The sequence below is a fragment of the Myodes glareolus genome, chromosome 9, assembly GCF_982192425.1.
Source record: "Myodes glareolus chromosome 9, mMyoGla1.1, whole genome shotgun sequence".
Taxonomy (NCBI): domain Eukaryota; kingdom Metazoa; phylum Chordata; class Mammalia; order Rodentia; family Cricetidae; genus Myodes; species Myodes glareolus.
The window spans coordinates 24,429,299-24,448,522 of NC_142034.1; the positions used below are offsets into that span (position 1 = coordinate 24,429,299).

The following is a 19,224-nucleotide window of genomic DNA, read 5'->3' on the forward strand; positions in this document are numbered from 1 at the left end:
AGGGCCGCTACACCGCTGGCAATGTGGGTCTGTAGTTAGGCATCCAGCAGGTGACCTTGGCACCAATGAGCAGAACTGGAACTGGAAAGAGTGGCATGTGGCAGCTGAAAGGGAGGAGGCCCCAGAAAGTCCTGGGAAGCAGCTTTAGAGAGGCCGGGGGATCTAGCTGGGTGCACGGAGCCTTCTTTCCCTGCCGCTAAGAGAAAGGAAAGATTGGGGAAGGGAGAGGAGGGAACAATTCAAAGTCAAAAAGAGGAGAGGAATATTTTTAGCCAAGAAGATGGTGGACAGTCAGCTAGATTCATTTACCTATTTATCCAACATCTTATCTTTTCACCATTCAATATATTCGTATCCGTACTTACATGCTTTAAAAAAACAAAACAAACTTTACAGGCTGGGCAGGGTGGCACATACCTTTAATCCCAGCACTCACTTGGGAGGCAGAGGCAGGCAGATCGCTGAGTTCTAAGCCAGTCTGGTCCACAGAGCTGACGCCAGTACAGCCAGAACTGTTACACAGAGAAACCCTGACTCAAAAATGACACAACCAAAAAATTTTTTTTTATTTTTACAAACAAACAACAGACTGTAACAGTTGTGAGCATTCGTTGCAATGGAGTTTTGAATTCTATTTAAAGATCGTTTGTTTTTATTTATATGTGTTTCCCTTGCTTGTACACAGCCTGTGCGCAGAATCACAAGAGGGCAGCTGAACCCCTGGAGTTACAACTGTAAACTGGCATCTGGATGCTGAGAACCAGATCCTAGTCTCTGCAAGAACAGCAAGTGGGCTGGGCGGTGTTGTTGTTTTGTTTTTTCAAGACAGGGTTTCTCTATGTAGCCTGGAAGTCCTAGAACTCACTCTGTAGACCAGGCTGGCCTCGGACTCAGAGATCTACCTGCCTCTGCCTTCTGAGTGCTGGGATTAAAGGTGTGCAGCACCATGCCTGGCCCATGAATGACAAATGTTTTTAGCTTCTGAGCTATTTCTTTGTCCTTATTATTATTATTTTGAAATAGAGTCTCACTATATACCCCTGGTTGGCCTGGAACTCACTATGTAGACCAGGCTAGCCTTGAACTCACAGAGAGGCTTTTGCCCACTGCCTCCTGAGTGTTGGGTTTTGTCATGAACAACAATGTTCAGCCGAAAATTCTATATAGCTTGTGACTACAACCATAACACAGATATACATTCCATGCCCCCCATAAAGTTCTCTTGCCCCACCTGGCTCAGTTGCCTCCTGTACTGGTTCTATGTGAATCAAAGTGTGTGTGTGTGTGTGTGTGTGTGTGTGTGTATTATGTCATTTACTTTTTATTTTATGTGCATTGGTGTTTTGCCCTCATGTATGTCTGTGTGAGGATGTTACGCCCCTGGAACTGGAGTTGCAGACAGTTGTGAGTTGCCATGTGGGTGCTGGGAATTGAACCTGGGACCTCTGGAAGAGTAGAGTCATCTTTCCAGCCTTTTTTCCTCTTAGGTTTATTACTTTTATTTTATGTGTGTTTTGCCTCCTCATACACCATCTGCATGCAGTGCCAGAAGAGGGCAAGGGAATCCTTGGCATTACAGACAGTTGTTAGCTGAAATATGAGCGCTGGGAACCAAGCCCTGGTCCTTTGCAACTAGGAATGAATGTTCTTAACCACATGAAAGTCTAGGCATCATGTGCATGCAGTTCCAGCATAGGCCAGAAGAAGGCGCGGAATCCTCTTGAACTCAAGTTACAGACAGTTGTGAGCCACCATATGGGTTCTGGGAATTGAACCTTGGACCTCTGTGGGAGCAGCCTTAATCCCCGAACCCATAAACCAAAGTTTTAGCACTCCATCAAGCATCTTCGTGCTGAACTCTAAGGTACTGTAGGGAAGACAGATTAAGGAATAAATGAGTTGTAGACACTAACAAGAGTGTTTGTGTTTTTCTTGCTGTGTCTGTTTGTTTTGCTCCTGTTTGGAGCCTTCACTGTCCTGGACGCTGAGCTAAGCCCTGTATATACAGTATCTCATTTTATCCTCTAGGCCAGCCCCATTTTATAGATGGGGCAACTGAGTCTGAGAGGGCTTCAGCAGCTTTTGCCCAGGCCTAGTTCAAATGAAAGGCAGTCTTAGCCAGCAAGGTGATTCACACTTGAAGTCTCAGCCTTCAGGAGGTTGAAGCAGGAGGATTACAAGTTGCAGACTAACCTGCTTTGTAAAGAAACAAAAACACCCACAGACAGTGTCACAGAGCACCCCCTTTTTTGCCATGGGGGTGTGGTCTTAGAAAGCTCCATTTCAGGGCTTTGTCCTTGATGGATTGGTACTGAGCTACATCCCAGCTCTTGCTTGGCAGGCCTGGAGCTCGTTGTGTAGACCAGACTGACTTCGAACTCAGTGCTGGATTTAAAGATGTCCGGTTTTACCTCTGTCTTTAACACGTTCCGAACCAACGAGTAGAAGATACCTAGCATGCACTGGAGTGGACTTCCTTCTGGTTCATTTTTGGACGTGATTTCTCTCCTGCCCAGCTTGATGTCTTCTCTCGAGAAGCAGAAATCGGTGTGCCGAGGCTGCCCTCTGGTGGCAGAAACGAGTCCAGTAGCATCTGTGCCCTCTGGCGCCCCCAAGTGGAAGCTGAGTGTCGGCGAGAAGAAAGCAAGCTGCAACCCAAGCGGGGGAGGGGGGCAGCCTCAGCCGCCGGCACCTGGAGACCCCCTGCTCTGGCCACTGCCTGGTGCCCCCCGAGGTGCCAGCTGAGGCTGCCCCCGAAGAATGCCAGCTGCCGGAGCTCGCCGCCTCCCACTCCCTCCACCAGCCTCACACACACTCCAATCCCGGTCCAGTCGGCTGCTTCCATTCCCTGAAGAAGAGGCCCTAAAGTTAAAACAGCTGTTAATTTATAAACCAATTTTTCCGTGACTGCTTAATAAATCGCCAGCAGCTGCTCTACCCCCCTCCTCCTGCCCAGGCACCCGGCCCCGGGGGCTGCATGGAGAAGCTTAGGGCTGCCAGCCTACCTCTCCTTGTCTCCTTTGCCCACCAGCTCCCAATTTGCCCCCAGTCGCCCCTCCCCCCCCCAAAGAGGAAAATCCGAGTGAACCCAGCTTCCCTGGTCTTGAGCAGGAGGCTAAGATGAGAATGGGTTTCTTTCCCAACACCCTAATGCTTCTCCCTAAACTCCCAGGCCCAGAGGGTGATAGCGAAGTTTCCCTGACTCTGCAGCTCTGCGGGATAAAAATGCATAACTTCCCTGCTGATGTCCCCTTGGGCCATTGGGGGACCAGGGACCCTGGTCTGGCCCAGGGCTCATGCTTGAGAGTGCTGGAATCTCAGTTTCCCTGTCAGGCTAATCCTCTGACAGATGCTAATGGAAGCCCTAGCCCTGCTCTTCTCTCAAGGGTGGGCTGAGGGGAAGCAGGGGGTGCAATGCTAGCACCCCTCCAGGAAGATCTCCCCGTCCCAGGAGCAGAGGTAGGACCTGGGCCTCCTGAAAGACTCTCTGCCCAGCTTTTTCCAGCGTGGAGAAAGTAGCCCATATCCTCTACAGAGGAGGGGCACAGGAGAAATAGGCTCTCTCATTGTGTCTCCAAGGTCCTAACGTCTCAGGAAGGAGGTCTGTTGCTGCTAGAATCCGAGACACTGCTTGGGACAGGGACATCAGCAATCTAGTCATAACACAAACCTTGTGTCCTGGAGCAGAAAGGCTCAACACAGCGGCCAGTTCAAATTCTGCTTCTACCACTTGCTAGCCATGGGCTAAGGCAAGCCCATCCCTTTTCTCTCTCTTCTCTGCCCCGTGGAGAAAATAAAATTGTTGTGAAAAGTCAACAAATTCATACACTTAAGCACACAGTAAAGGAAAGGCTCGTTGGGAATTTGGACCCACCTTCCCCTTCCTCCTCTGCACACAGCAGGTGGCAGCTCCTGGGGGCGGGGCCTAAGCAGCAATCAAGCCTTGGGTGTGAAAGTTCCTAGGGCGTGGTTAAGTGCGCAGAAGCCTTTAATTCCAGCACCCGGGAGGCCAGGCCAGGTCTGAGAGTCTGAGGCCAGTCAAGGCTACAGAATAAAACTTTTGTCTCAAAAACAAAACAAAACAAAAAACCAAACACAATCAAACAAAACCCCACAAAATATAGCCCTGTGGTGGTGGCACACACCTTTAATCCCAGTACTCCAGAGGCAGAGGCAAGTGAATCTCTGTGAGTTCGAGGCCAACCTGGTCTACAGAGTGAGTTCCAGGACAGTTAGGGCAACACAGAAAAACCCTGAATTGAACAAGAACAAAACAAACAAATACAAACCCAAAAAGTTGTAGGGAAAATTAAGATCAGATAGAAATGCTTTCAACAAAACTAGGGGAAAAAACCCAGGCAGGGTCCCTGGGTTATAGTGTGAGTTTCTCCATCACATCTTCAGTTCTTCCCCAGCCCCCTTCTCCAGCAGCCTAGGGCCTTTCCCAGCCTGAGGCTAGAGCAGGGATGAAAGGCTCCTCCCTATGCGAGCTCCTGCAGCCTTGCTTCTGCAGGAAAGTTCTCCCACAGTCTAACTGAAAGCCTCGTCAATCGCTCTGTTAATCACGGGTTGCCATGGCTTGGCCCCCTTCCCACCCTTCCCCAGAAGACTTTGAGTGAGCTTGGACGTGTCTGCTTTAGAGCAGTTTGATCATCTGCCCTTAAACTGGGGGTATTCCCAGAGCCTGTCTCCTGGGTGGATGCGGATGGAATGGGATGGGTCCATGAAGCACCCACGCAGAGGCTGTGGGTGTGCTGGAAGAAAGGGCAGAGTGTGGGGTGCCGGGTGGGGAGTGGAAAGAACACAGATGTCAAAGCCCCATGACACTAACCTCAGGTGGGCCACCTTGGGGCAGCCGCTTAACCTTACTATGCCCTTATTTCCCATCCATAAAATGGGGACAGTAACGGAGTCTGTATCACAGAGAGACATCTAGGGCTCTTGGAACTGTTTCCCAGCAGCATGAATGTTTGCTGAGGTGTAACCAGTGGGGCCCCTGGAGGCTTTGCCCACATGTAACTGCTGGGCATGTGGAGACAGGAACTTAGAAAGTCACTACAAGTAAACTGGAGGCCCTGGCATGGAGGAGGGGCGTTGTGGTTCAGGACAAGACCCTGGTCCCCACCTGCCCATTTTGCCCACCACTGGCATCCCCCTAGACCTTGACTTCGAACCACTCTGATCCTTCAGCCTCCCCTAGTCAGTGAGGCAGCTAGCCCCCTCCCTGTGCCTGGGGTCCAGACTATGTCCTGGAAATAAAGCAGGGTCCCTGGGGCCCACTCAAGCCGAAGACTGCTCTGCCAGGGTGCCAGCTGGTGCCCACGAGGGCGGGGCTGAGGTTTGATCATGTGGAAAGGGAAAGCTAGCAGCACCCCTAACCTTTATGGTCACCACCAGAGACAAGAAAAGACTGGAGGGTATTGAGGACATCTTCTAGGAACAGAAGGTGAGATTTTAAAATTGCCTTGTCCTGTGCCTCAGTTTACCCAGACAGCCAAGAACGGAGTCTTCATTCCCGTATCCCAGTTTCTCTGGGGCTCCAAAAGCCTTGGCATTGGCCCTCACAGCTCAGTGCCCTCTTTCCTTTCTTAAAGAAACGAGGCTCAGCCTTCTACCCGCCCAGATTCTCTCCTTAGAAACTACCTGGGGGACCCGTGGCCAAAGGTGGAGACCAGTAGCGGAAAGCCGCAGGCTCCAGACAGCTCCCGCAGGGAATGGTGAAGCATCTCAAGCCCGCCTAGGTTGCCAGTCCCTGCCGTGATGACCCGGAGCTCCCCGCCCTTGCCCCTCCCCGCCTCCTCTGGCCCTTTAAGAGCCTCTCCGCGCGCTGCCGTCCCGGATCAGCCAGAGAGACCATTAAAATTTTATGCAGAATGAAAATGGGCCAGGTCTCCAGCTTCCTCGCTCCCATCCAATGATTTATTACTCGCAAATACCACAGAACTAATTAGTATAGTAATTAATTAATACGCATTTGCATATTTGCATGTGCAATTAGTGCAGTGGAGTGATTACTGGGAGAATGAGGGCCCCGGATTGTCAGATGTGAGGGGGAAGTGGCCTGGAAAAGAGTTAGTGGGAATGAACTTTGCAGGGAGCGCGGGGCGGGAGCGCGGTCGGGGCGGGGCGCTGCACGGGCTGCGGGGTGCAGAGCTTGGGTGTGGGGAGTGCGGGGCCCCCCGCGGCCTCCGACTCGGGGCAGGGGTCGCGACCCCGGCACCCCGCTCGCCCGGCCGCGCCCGCCCCGCCCGCGCCGCGTGGCACAGCTCCAAGCGCGCGTCTGATTGTTATGCATTGTGTTTCTCGTCGCGAGCGGAGCCGGGCGGAATGGGGCTGGCACAAGCTGTCTCCCTGCCACGCGGCGGTGGCACCTTAAAGGCGCAGCGTCCTCTCCCAGCGGCCATCGCCGCCTCCCCCACCTCGAAGCCCGGACCATCGACGTCCCCAGGCGACCTCTGGAGGTCAGGAAGGGCCCGGAAGCCGTCTGGAGGGGTGCGGCAAGGGCGCGCGGGGCACGTGCCATGGAACCCGGCAGGCACGAAGTCAGGGCTGCGAACGCGATCGGGCGGCTGGGGCGCACTGGGCGCAGTGCCAGGCGCGGACGGGGGTCGGTGAGGCGAGAACCCGGAGCTCCGCAGACGAAGGACGAGGAGGAGAAAGAAGCAGCGAGTGGCAGGAGGTCCGTTGGGTGCCAAGGACTTCCTTGGAGGATTTTGCGAGGCCTGGCTCCTCTGTCCCAGCTTACAATGGCACAAGAAGGAAAGATGGGGAAAATCACGACCAGAAGAAGCAATGTTTCCTGGGGAGTAACCAGGGAGGACTTCCTGGCAGAGGAAGCTCTGCCCTTAGCCTTCAGCGGCAAGCAAACAGCCCTCTCAGAGATAAGGGAAAGCGCAGCCGGATGGCTAAGGATGGCTCTGGAAGCTGGAACCACTCACTGTGATCTGGACACAGGGCAAGCTCTGGGCACAGACTTTGCCAAGGACTCTTCCTCTACTTCTCCATGGCAAGGTCCCCTGTTCCTAACAGCATGATCCCCCAGACTTTAGAAAGAGGGACACAGTTTATGATCATGAATAAGCCCAACACGGCACCTCAACAACTTAGTTCAAATGCAGGCGCTGTGCCCACCGCTGGGCCAGTGAGATGGCTCAGCTGGTAAAGGTGCTTGCTGTCAAGCCTGAAGATCTCAGTTTGATCCCCAGGACCCGCATAATGGAGGAAGGGAACGGACTCCCCCAAGCCGTGTTCTGACTTCTTCCACAGTGCTCCCTACACCACACACACACACACACACACACACCACACACACACACACACACACACACACACACACACACTAAAAGGACCTCTGTTGCTAAATTGCTGTTGAATATCCTGAAGTTTCAGGACAGGAGCGCCCCCCAAGGTGTTTTGTTTTGAAGTCTCACTCCATTGTCCAAGCTGGCTTCCAACTGGTGATCTCCTGCCTCAGTCTCCCAAAGGCTGGGGTGGAGTGTGTGTCACCACACTCAGCCAGCACCCTGGTATCTGCCACTTCCTTACTGTGGGACATCAGACAAGCTGTGCCTCTGTACCTCACCCCTGCTGGGGTTTCTTCTCTGGAAAAGAGGAGTTTGCTTTACCCCTAGGCTGTTCCTTCCTTCCCAATGAAGCACACTGAAGAAGCTTGCTGGGCTGGGAAGTGTAGCTCAATGGTCGGGTACTTGTCTGACTTAGCAGAGGTCCTGGGTTCCATCTTCAGCACCAGAAGAGGGAGGAGGGTGAGGCATTGGAAGAAGTACAGGAGGAGGAGGGAGAGAATGCAGGGAGCAGGATGGGGAGAAGGAGGGAGAAGAAGGAAGTCAAAACTAGCTCTGTCTTTGAGAGCAGGCTGTCTTTCCCTGGCCCACCCTGCCTCCCGGGCAGCAGAGGCACCGGTTTCCCCAGGTTAAAGGATGACTTCCCGCCCTGGCTGTGCCCACTGCATACACCCTGCCGGGTAGCCCTTTAAGACTGTTTCCTGTAAGTACCAGCACCTACTGTTTACAGTCAGCCTCCAGTGTCGTCAGCACTCGTGATAGGCTCAAGGGACATGCCAGCCATAGTAGTGTTATGCCCTAGGATTCCCCCAAGGCGGACTTATGGCCCTGATTTCGAAGAAAGACAACTGGCAGAAATCACTGCGGAGCCCCTGTTCTGCCCAACCTGGTCATGCCCGTCCACCAGGCTGGGGCCTCCTCAGAGTGCCCTCTGTACCCCACCATCCTCCTGGTCACCCCTGGCTCTAAGGACCCAGTGGGAAGGAGGCACTAATCCCACTTGCAGCTGAGGAGAAAGAAGGCCAAATGATTTGGCCAAGGCGAAGATGATGCCAGGGTCAGGGGCCTGCTGCCACACTGTGCCCTATATCAGTCTGACCTTCCTGTGAGGATGGGGCTTGGGAGGGGGCCAGGGACAAGGCCACCAATTGCCTCTGCAGAAGCCTGACAGTAAAGCAGAACAAAGACAGTTGGGCAAAGAGAGCCCCAGGAACAAAAACATTTGATAACTAAAGCTGAGCCAGGGCTGGAGGCAAAATCGGCCTCGTCAGGGATGGCCAGAAGCACTCACACCTGTTACCTCAGACAAGGCTCTCTGCTGCCCTCCAAGGCAGGCCTCAGCAATTCATCATGCCCATTTTACAGGAGGGAAGGCTGAGGTTAGGCCATGTGGGCTTAGTGCAGGGATGCGCAAAGAGAAAGAGGTATACAGAGGTAGATCTGTGGTAGGGCCGGTGTCTTGCTCTGGCTGCTCCTCCTCCAACAGTAGGGGAACAGTTGAGGTACCCCACCTGCACTCTGAGACTATTCTGTGTTCCAGTACAGTAGAGCATGGAGCCCATTGCCCAGCCTCCTGGGTGGACTTTCTGGGGGTGGTGACATTTTGGCAGAAAGGGGCAGAGGTGTGCTCCGCTGTGCGACAGTGGGGACAGAAGTTCTGAGACTGGGAACGAGGCAGTGAAAAAGCGACCAGAGAGCCCTGCCGAGGGTAGAAACTGCTGGAGTGGGAGATTATCACAACCAGGATTGCATCTCAGACAGGCTGAGCAGTGTGGGCAGTCTGGACTCTTCAAGGCGAGTGGAGGAGGGGGCAGACCCTGTGAGAGAGAAGGTGCAGCAGGGCAGGGCTCAGCTGTGTTCTGACTCCATTTTCTCAAGAGTCACATTCATGCATCCAGGCTGGGGGTAGGGACGCTGGGGAGTCACTGAGCTAAAAGACTTGGGAACCGAACAGGGAGTCTACCACAGGACAGATAGCAGTCCGGTGAGACCACGTGCCATGAGGCCCGGTGACAGTAAAACAGAGCCTGTTGCCCAGGAAGGGCACAGCAGTCGAATCTGAGAGCACCGAGTGGAGGCCACGCCCCCTCCGAGCCTATTTCTGGGAATGACCTGTGTGGGTTTGTTTTGGTTTTTTTCTTGGTTTGTTTTTTGCTTTCCAGACCCCAGGTTGGCCCGCAGTTCTATTTAGTGGAGAATGACCTTGAACTTCTGGGCTCACAGGAATGCACTGCGGGTCAGACCTCCGAACTTGGCAAGCTTTCTACCAACCGAGCTACACGTTCTGTCTCCCAGAATCCCGTCTGTGCCAGGAGATCCCCTGGGCATGTCTGAGACCCTGGTTTTGCCTCAGGAGACTCCAAATGGCTCCATTGCACCCCACCCTCACCTCGTCTCTCTCTCTCTCCAGCCAAGCAGTAGGGGTGATCTGAGAGCCCCAGACTAAAAATCTCAGAAATAGCTGCTATGATGAAACAGGAGACAAGAGGGAGACCTACCAATAGGAGTGCTGCCCTGAGGGAGGCCGGGAGGGCTCCCAGGAGGCTTTTGGGAAACTTCTGGGCTAGGAAGATGAGGAAGATGAACCTGAGTACTGAGAAAGAACTCTTCTCACAAAAGCAGGGTGCAGAGGTCAAAGGTTATAGGGTCAAAGGTCACTACACTTTTGGAGCCAGGGTACAGCCTGAGGCAGCCGGCTTGGCTGGAGGACTTAGCCCCTCTTCCACCTGTCATTTGTCTTGGGTCTTGAGAAGCGGATGGCAGCAGTGGTCCAAGGACTCTCAGCTCCTGCTAGGCCCTCCCGGTTCTGGGTGGGACAGAGGCCCAGGCCTGGGCGCGGCCGAACCCCGGTCAGGCGGCCAGGAGGTCCATCCATCAGAGGAGGGGGCTACACCTCGCCGGCCTCCCCTCCCCCTCCCCAGTGGCACCACGAGGCACGCAGCCGCATATCACCCGTGCCAGCCCTCACCTCCCGGCAACGTCGCCGCATTCTCAGCCACGCCATCTGGCGTGCCCGTCGCTTCCCGGCACACTGCGGCGGGCGGGGGAGGGGGCAGCGGGGCAGGTGCCCACCCTGGAGCCAGGAGGAAACGGCAGGTCCCCCTCCCCCAGCGGCCTTGGCGCTCGAGGTGGGGCAGGGGCCTGGGGAAGGGGGGTGGCAGGTGCTCTTGGGCTCCGGGTGGAGCTTCTGGAGCTCGAGCATCCGAAGGGCTGGAGGAGGCGCCCCCTGGGCAGTGCCAGTCGGTGCCTCCTGCCTCCTCCCCCAGCACAGCGCCTGCCAGGAGCTCAGGACCAGGAGGGTCTCCCTCCTGCCCTTCCCCCACACCGCAGGAGGAGACCGGGCTCCCTTCACCTGTCCACCCAGCCAGGGAGGCCCCAGGAGAGCCATGTCTGGCTGAAGCCAGGGGGTGGACACCTGGATCTGACCCACCTGCTCCCTAGGCCCACTTCGGTGGGAGAGCACCCTCCTTGCTCACACAGGCCAGCTACCTGTCTTCTTTGGGGGCACCAGGTGACTGGCTAGCTATCCTTCGGAGGGTCAGAATAGAGGGGAACATTTACAGATTCACATAGGAATGATTTATTGGGGGAGAGCAAGGGTTGTACAAAGAGCAGTTTTCCAGCACATTCTTCCTATCCCCTGAGCAAGATTCCCCAAGACTGCTCAGGAATGACCTGTCTCTCTGCCCTCTGCCACCCTCTCTCTGCCCTCTCTCCTCCTTCATGCCTACCTCAACCTTCTTACCCCTGCCCCTCATGCCCCAGCCAGAACAAAATGGCTGCTGCCCCTTTGAGGCAGCCATTTTAGGTGCCCAGACTGTGGACTCCCTTGGGATGGGGCTATGTCTCCATGGGAACCTCAGGCCCCCAGCTCCCTGCTCCCACCCTGAGGTGTGGGCAGCAAAAATGGAAGTCTTCCAGGTCTGGTTGAAGTGCCCGCCACTCTCCTTTTCCTCTCAGAGACCTGGAGGGGACCAGGCCCCTCACCAACTCCCTTCCCCCAATGCCACGGGGAGGAACAGATGGCATCTCTGGGTGTCCTTCTCCTTTCGTCTCCTTCCTTCCATTTCTGGCTCTTTCTGTCTTTCCGTCACTGGATCTCTGAGCACAGAGAGGAGCGTGCATGTCCCGGCGTGCTAATGCCTGCTCGTGTGTATGTGAACACACGTGTTGTACCTCTTTGGAGCTCATGTCTGAGGCAGGCCCATCCTACACATCCCCCTGTTCCAGTTTCCCCTTGGTTTTTATTGTATCTTCTAAAAAAGCTGAAGTTGAAATGTGTCGAGTGAGAAAAACTTGCTCCATTTTCCTGAAGAAGAAAAGAGGGGTCAGGAGCGGGCCCAGTTGGGTGAAGTTCTCTGAACCCCAGGCCTGACCACCCCACCCCCTACCTCAGGCCTCTGCCTGCAGGAGCCCCTTAAAGAGTCCTTTCAGAGCTAGAAAACAGAGAGTGCTAGGCGGCCTTACAGAGTGCTCCCCGAACGAGGTCTGCCCTCACCCAGAGGGCCCATCAGACCCCAGTGGGCTTAACCCAATTCTTGATGTTTTTCCCTGCCAAGGAAGCATTCATCCATTTACTCATTCATACCTTCACCCTTTAATTTAACAAAACTTTGGATTCTTTGTAGACAAAACATTTTAATTGGGGATGGGATCTATGCAAGAAATTAATAATATGAAGCAAGTTACAATTTGCAAAGTGTCTTAATAAAAATAAAGGCTGCCATTTATTTGAAGATTCTTTTATTGCTGGATCGTTAACCCATCATCCTACTTAGTGTTAGCAACAGCCCTATAAAGGGGCAGAATGATAATCTCCATTTCATAGACAGGGAAATCAAGCCTGAGAAGGAGTTTGCTTGTTATGGGATTCAAACCCAGGGCCTTGGGCTCTCCAGGCAAGGACCAGCCCTGGGCAAAATCCCCAGCCTGGAATTCAGTTGGTGTTTTGTTTTGTTTTTCGAGACAGGGTTTTTTTGTGTAGCTTTGGTTATCCTGGAACTTACTCTGTAGTCCAGGCTGGCCTCGAACTCACAGAGATCCACTTGCCTCTGCCTCCCAAGTGCTGGGATTAAAGGTGTGCACTACCACCACCTGGCCCAGCATTTTCTTTTACAAAGTGATGGTGCAGCCCTTTAATCCCAGCCCTCTGGAGGCAGAGGTGAGTTCAGGTCTAGCCTGGTCTACATAGTGAATTCCAGGATAGCTAAGAGTACATAGTGAGAACCCATCTCAAAAACAGAACGAGGGACTGGAGAGATGGCTCAGAGGTTAAGAGCACTGGCTGTTCTTCTAGGGATCTTGAGATCAATTCCCAGCAACCACATGGTGGCTCACAGCATCTGTAATGAGATCTGGTGCCCTCTTCTGGTGTGCAGGCAGAAAACTGTATACATAATAAATAAATAAATCTTAAAAGCAAAACAACGAAATGAAAAGTTGGTGAGCAGAGTTGACTGAAAATCAGAAGCTCCTATGGTGTAGGCAACCCAAAACTGGAGGGGCCCTTGCCAAGCCTCCCGCAAAGTCCGTCACCTTACTTCTGCCTCTGCCATGATTCCGCTTCCCGACCTCACAGTCCGGCTCTCTGACTTAAGAGGGGCTCAACTTCCTAATTCAGAGCCTATAAAGAGCTTCTTTCCCTTGGAGACCACCAAGACAGTCGTGGGCTTAGTCTGGTTTTGCTCTCTCCCTGTCATATACCTAGCTACATCCTTTTCCCTGCACTGGCCTCTCTGGAAGGAAGAGCAAGTTGCCTCTGACTTTCTTTCAGCGCCTGGCCTCCAAGCACCCTGGACAGCTCCAAATCCCCTTTCTCGAGACCTTCCAAGACAGTGTGTCTCTATACAATACCCTGTTCAATCTGCAACATTAGATCCATGTCTTAACAGTCCAAGATCCCCTTGAGGAAGTTAATCTGGGCAAGACTAGAGGACATCCACCTGGATTGAGGGATTGGAGGAGAACCCTCCTTTCTCTTTGTTTTGTGCCATTCAGGGTAGGCTGAAGAAGACCAGGGGACAGACAGGAAATTTGGGCCTGAAAGCAGCACCTACCTGAATCCAGAGTGGCCAGAGTCTCTGTCACTATCCCTTAGCTGTGAGTATTTGCACAGACACACACACACATACACACACACACACACACACACACACACACACACACGTTGTCTCTCTGAATAAGGGTGTTTCCATTTTCCGCACCACATACTGAGGAGCAGGGGTGGCAGGTATGGGCTCCTATCTTCAACCTGTACCATTTACATCTGTGTCTGGCATGCTAAGAGGGTTGAAAGGAGATCTATAAAGTAAAATAAAGCATTCATTTCCTATCTCCCTTAGCAAGACACCTGCCTGGCTCACCCCTGGCCTCTGCTTTTTGTGTTTTCTGTAGGGCGAGAATGTTTGGGTCCCACCTAGGAACTCTGGGCTGTCCCCAGTCAGCCATATCCTCCCTTCAGCTAACCAAAAGCAAGTCACTACCTCGCAAGGATTAGGGATAGTAAGGACATAAGGAGGAGGAAGAGTAAGGTTTGTGGGTTAGGAATTCAGATCTGTGCCCACCCTAGCCCCAGATGGGGGACACATGGTTCACCTCCAAGTTCCTCCCCACCTCAGCCCAGCATACATGTGCCCTTGACATCCAAGGAAGCGTCTCCTATGTAATGACTCCGCAGATAGACACACATGTCCCCACAGACACACACACACGCCCATGCAGAGAGACAGACACCCAGGCAGGCAAATCTTTTCCTTTCTCTGTCTTTCCCTTGGTTTGAATTTCGTTCAGCCACATATGTTGTGTGTGCATGAGGGTGGGTGGGGGAGGGGCAGACAGGGATGAGGGATGGCATGATGCCAGCATCTACCTATGGGGCTTGGGTCAGGGATGCCCCCCACACCCACTCTGGAAGGAGGCCTCAGCTGTCCCTTTGTGGTGGAGGGGACTCTCTTGGGGAGTGGGAGTAAGCACTGAGGTCCCTTCTCCATACTCCAGGGTCTGATTCTGACCCACCTTAGGGACCAGGAAACAGGGAAATGGACAGATCAAGACCCCGGAGAGAGTCTAGAATTGGCCGCCACCACAAACCTCCAATTCCCAGACTTGCTACCCCATTGTTCCCATATGGGGGGCTCTATATCTGAGGGGGGCAAATCCTCCCACCTCCCTCTCAATCCCTGCTTTCCTTGCGTTGGGCGGGGAGGGGAGGGCGGCAGAGATATTTATTTATTTCCTTTATTTATTTAATTTTTTTTTTTTTTGGAGTAGAGAGTGACAGATGGCGGCGGGTCCCGGGGGAGCCGGCTCTCCCCCAATGCAGACGCATGCCAATCACCGTCTCTCATGTGATAGCTGCTGCCCGTGACGTGCCAAGCCCATATGGCCTGGCATAGAGGCTGGTACCCCGCCTGGTAGAGATGCCACACTCGCTCCGCGGCTCGCATGGCGCTCTGAAGACGCCGGCGCCCGCCGCCTTGAGGAACCGCTGCCCCCGCTCCCTGAAGATGGGGGAACAATGAAATAAGCGAGAAGATTCCTCTTCTCCCCCCTCTCTCTCTTGCCCCCTCCCCCCTCCCCTCCCCTCTCCCCTTGACTCCTCTCTGAGGTAAGTTGTCCGAGAGGGAGCTAGATCTGACCTGCCCATTGGGAGGGGGGCGCTGCTTCGGGCATGAAAGTCCCCCAGATTCCTCATTCCTGGGACTCTACCCCCTCACTGGGTGGGCATGAGGCGCCCTGGGTTCTCTCTCCCATTGGGGCCGCAGCTCAAGGGGCTACGTTGAGAGACCTTATGCCTAGGATGGTCTGGGGGGCAGGGTCATGAGGTACGCGAAGAGGCAAAGATGGGGACCCCCGCCCCATGACTGTCCCGAAGGAACCTGCGACCTTTCCCTGTCACCAAAAAAGATAAGCAAACAAACAAATTTGGATTTTTCCCCATGGATCCCAAAATACAACGAGATCTGAAGAGACGTGTGGGAGGGAGGCAGTTCGAAGGGGGGAAGGGGGTCCCTGACCGTAGGGGAGACGAACAGGGTTCGCTTCTGGGTCTCCTCCCCACGCCCGGTTTCTTCAGTCCTCGCCACCCGGAGCCGGCTCCGGGAGACCCGGACGCAGCAGCTAAAGGAGACGGTGCTCCGGGCGTCTGGAATCGGGGCTGCGGGGGTGGGGGCCGGGCCGGGGGCGGCGCGCGGCCAACTTGCAAATTGGATTAGGGAGCGTGGGGGTGAGAGGCACCGGAGGGCAGGGGGAATCGGGCCGAGGGGCCCGGGCCGCGGAGCCAAGGAACCGGGCAGCTGTCCCCACGGCGGCCGCCCAGCTTTTCTCCATCACCCGGAGAGAGCAGGTTTTTGGGCGAGAGCACCGCCTCCCCCGGCAGAGGAACCGGTCCACGCTCTCTGGGACCCAGACACCGGCCTGGAGAGGCCTCCTTTGCGGCCAGGGGCGGAGCCGGGGCCCGGCTCTGGGACTAGAGCCTGGGCCGCGGAACCCCACCGGCAGCCGGGCAGGGCTGGGCCGGTTCTGGGCGGGGCAGCGGGACGTGGTGGGCATCGGGGGCCCCCTGAGCTGGAGCGCGCACCGAGACTAGGGGGTGGTGGCGGGTTGGGGGGCCGTGGTGACCCTGGCGCGCCGCTCACTCTGTGTTGTCTGTCTCCCCGCCCCCGGGGCGCCCTCAGGCACCATGCTGACCCGCCTGTTCAGCGAGCCCGGCCTCCTCTCGGACGTGCCCAAGTTCGCCAGCTGGGGCGACGGCGACGACGACGAGCCGAGAAGCGACAAGGGCGACGCGCCACCGCAGCCTCCGCCTGCTCCCGGGTCGGGGGCTCCAGGACCCGCCCGGGCCGCCAAGCCAGTGTCCCTTCGTGGAGAAGACGTCCCCGAAGCCACGTTGGCCGAGGTCAAGGAGGAAGGCGAGCTGGGTGGTGAGGAGGAGGAGGAAGAAGAAGAGGAGGAAGGGCTGGATGAGGCTGAAGGCGAGCGGCCCAAGAAGCGCGGGCCGAAGAAACGCAAGATGACCAAGGCGCGTCTGGAGCGCTCCAAGCTGCGGCGACAGAAGGCCAACGCGCGGGAGCGCAACCGCATGCACGACCTGAACGCAGCGCTGGACAACCTGCGCAAGGTGGTACCCTGCTACTCCAAGACGCAGAAGCTGTCCAAGATCGAGACGCTGCGCCTAGCCAAGAACTACATCTGGGCTCTCTCGGAGATCTTGCGCTCCGGAAAGCGACCGGATCTGGTGTCCTACGTGCAGACTCTGTGCAAGGGGCTGTCGCAACCCACCACAAATCTGGTGGCTGGCTGCCTGCAGCTCAACTCTCGTAACTTCCTCACAGAGCAGGGCGCGGACGGCGCCGGCCGCTTTCACGGCTCGGGTGGTCCGTTCGCCATGCACCCGTACCCGTACCCGTGCTCTCGCCTGGCGGGCGCACAGTGTCAGGCGGCCGGCGGCCTGGGCGGAGGCGCGGCGCACGCCCTGCGGACCCACGGCTACTGCGCCGCCTACGAGACGCTGTACGCGGCGGCGGGTGGCGGCGGTGCCAGCCCGGACTACAACAGCTCCGAGTACGAGGGCCCGCTCAGTCCCCCGCTCTGTCTCAACGGCAACTTCTCACTCAAGCAGGACTCGTCTCCCGATCACGAGAAGAGCTACCACTACTCTATGCACTACTCGGCGCTGCCCGGCTCGCGGCCCGGGGGCCACGGGCTGGTCTTTGGCTCGTCGGCCGTGCGCGGGGGCGTCCACTCCGAGAATCTCTTGTCTTACGATATGCACCTTCACCACGACCGGGGCCCCATGTACGAGGAGCTCAACGCGTTTTTCCATAACTGAGACCTCGCGCCGACCCCTTTCTTTTTCTTTGCCTTTGCCCGGCCCCTTAATCCCAGCCCCGCGAGCTCGGGGGGCTCCCACCGACTCCAGCGCCAGGTGCGCGGGGCGTGGGTCGCCGGTTCTGCGCCTCTCTAGGGCTGGCACGGTCTCTTACCTGTGGGTGGCCCGTCCCAGGGGCCTCGCTTCTCCCTGGGGACTCGCCTGCTCTCTCCCAACGGGCTTCCTCCCTTCTCCAGTGGAGTGCATCTCTGGGGACCTCCCTCCCGGCTCTCCCTGGAGACTCCTTCTGCATTCCCAAACTTGGGTTTTCTCTCTCCACCTCCCAGTAGGCCAGAAGGCTTTGGTAAGGGGCAGCTGAGTTTCGGGATAGTGTCTCCGCTTAGGAAACTTTAAAAAAAGACACTGAGCTGCCCAGGCCGAAAGGAGTTGGTGTCTCTTCCTTCTCGAAGAGGGCAAAAGCCAGGGCGCTCAAACGCCTTCACCCCAACCCGAATCTCCGCGTTTTTTAATTTTTATTTTAGTGGGAGGGGATGTGGATTGAGAGGAAAGAGAGAGGCCAAGCCAATTTGTAACTAGAATCATGTTTCCTTTTCCCTTTTTAAAAAAAAAAAAAACAAATATACAAAAGAAAAAAAAAAGCTAAGAGGCGACAAAGGCCGAACTCAGAGTCCGGATCGGAGAGAAAACGCAGTAAGAACTTTTAGAAGCAATAAAAGGCAAAATAATAATAATATTAATAATAAATACTACCAATAATAATTTTTAAAGAGACACAAATATCTATGCAAGAAGGTTCTGACTGAGCCTAGCAGCCCGGCCCGGGGTGCCCCCTGGGTCCGCTGGCTGCACCGCCCAAGCGCGGATCAGTGCACTTTGGTGAAGTGGGGGCCCGCGCCGCCCCTCCCCCCAGGTTCTTACAATCAATGACTCGGAGATTTGGAGCCCCAGTGCCACTGCCCTCCCCCACCCTGTCCCGTTGTGCGTCATACTGTTTTCTAAAAACCTGTTTCCAAATTTGTATGGAATGGCAAACTGTTGGGGGTTCGGTTTGGGGAGGGAGGGTTTGCATGAGAGACACACACGCACACCACACCATACCGCACGCACACGCAGGCCCGACACGGGCGTCCGGGGACAGAAGGAAGTGAGTCTCCTGGCTCCTCCTCTCTACAGGCACTCCAGTCCCTCTTAGGTGAAGGTGGAGGAGCCCAGACCTGGGGGCAGCCCTACCCCTGCCCAGACTGTGCCTCTGTGGGCGCCAAGCTCCTGGTGACTTCTGGTGGCTGGAGAGGTTTTTTGTTTTGTTTTGTTTTGTTTTGTTTTGTTATTGTCGTTGTTGGGGGAAATTTTTGTTGCTGTTGTTGCTTTTGTTTTTTGTTTTGTTCTGTGTTTTGGTTCTAGGCTCCTCCTGACTTTTGTCATCCAGTGAGCTGGGAGAACTGAGGGCCCCTTTTGGAGATTTCCGGCAAAAGAGGCAACAGGTGAACCTCTCCGCTCCAGAGGCAGGGAATCAGGCACCCAAACACTCGATGCAAAAAACGCAAACCCACAGGCGACACACCCCACACACACGCAATTTTACCTTCCTCTTGTAGCGAAGATGAAACTCCCGTCGGACACCCGAAGTGCATTGCGTGTTTCTGTTGAGTTTAATGACGATTAATAAATATTTATGTAAATGAGATGCAAAGCAGACCCGCTTTCTCACAGTGGCCTCCTTTTACGGGTGGGGACAGGGATTGATCTGAGACTGAGGTGATGGAGCAGTCAAGCGACTGCTCAGAAGCCTGAGAGAATGACTGTGGGCATTCCTGGGTGGGCTTTCCAAACTGTAAGACCTTCGCACACACCCAATGGGCTGATAAACAGTCACACTTGCTGCCCCTTCTAGGCCCCACCCAGGTTTATACTGCACCCAACACAAAGCACCCCTGTGGTCTACTTACTTCATTCAGCTCCCAAACACACTCAAGGATCTCTGAAAACAAAACATTTTTCATCAATGAAAAAAATTATCAAAATGGGACCACCTCACAACCCCTGGCTTACTGTCACACACACACACACACACACACACACACACACACACACACA

The 19,224-nt window shown here is 55.0% G+C and overlaps 1 protein-coding gene across 1 annotated transcript; it reads left to right on the plus strand.

Moving 5' to 3' along the window:
• Positions 1-14,625: 14,625 nt before the first annotated feature.
• Neurod2 (neuronal differentiation 2) lies at positions 14,626-18,825 on the plus strand. The gene is made up of 2 exons (XM_048450818.3): positions 14,626-14,907; positions 15,977-18,825. Exon 2 carries the CDS (start codon positions 15,982-15,984, stop codon positions 17,128-17,130), a length of 1,149 nt encoding a protein of 382 aa, XP_048306775.1. The 5' UTR covers positions 14,626-14,907; positions 15,977-15,981; the 3' UTR covers positions 17,131-18,825.
• The last annotated feature ends 399 nt before the right edge of the window (positions 18,826-19,224 follow it).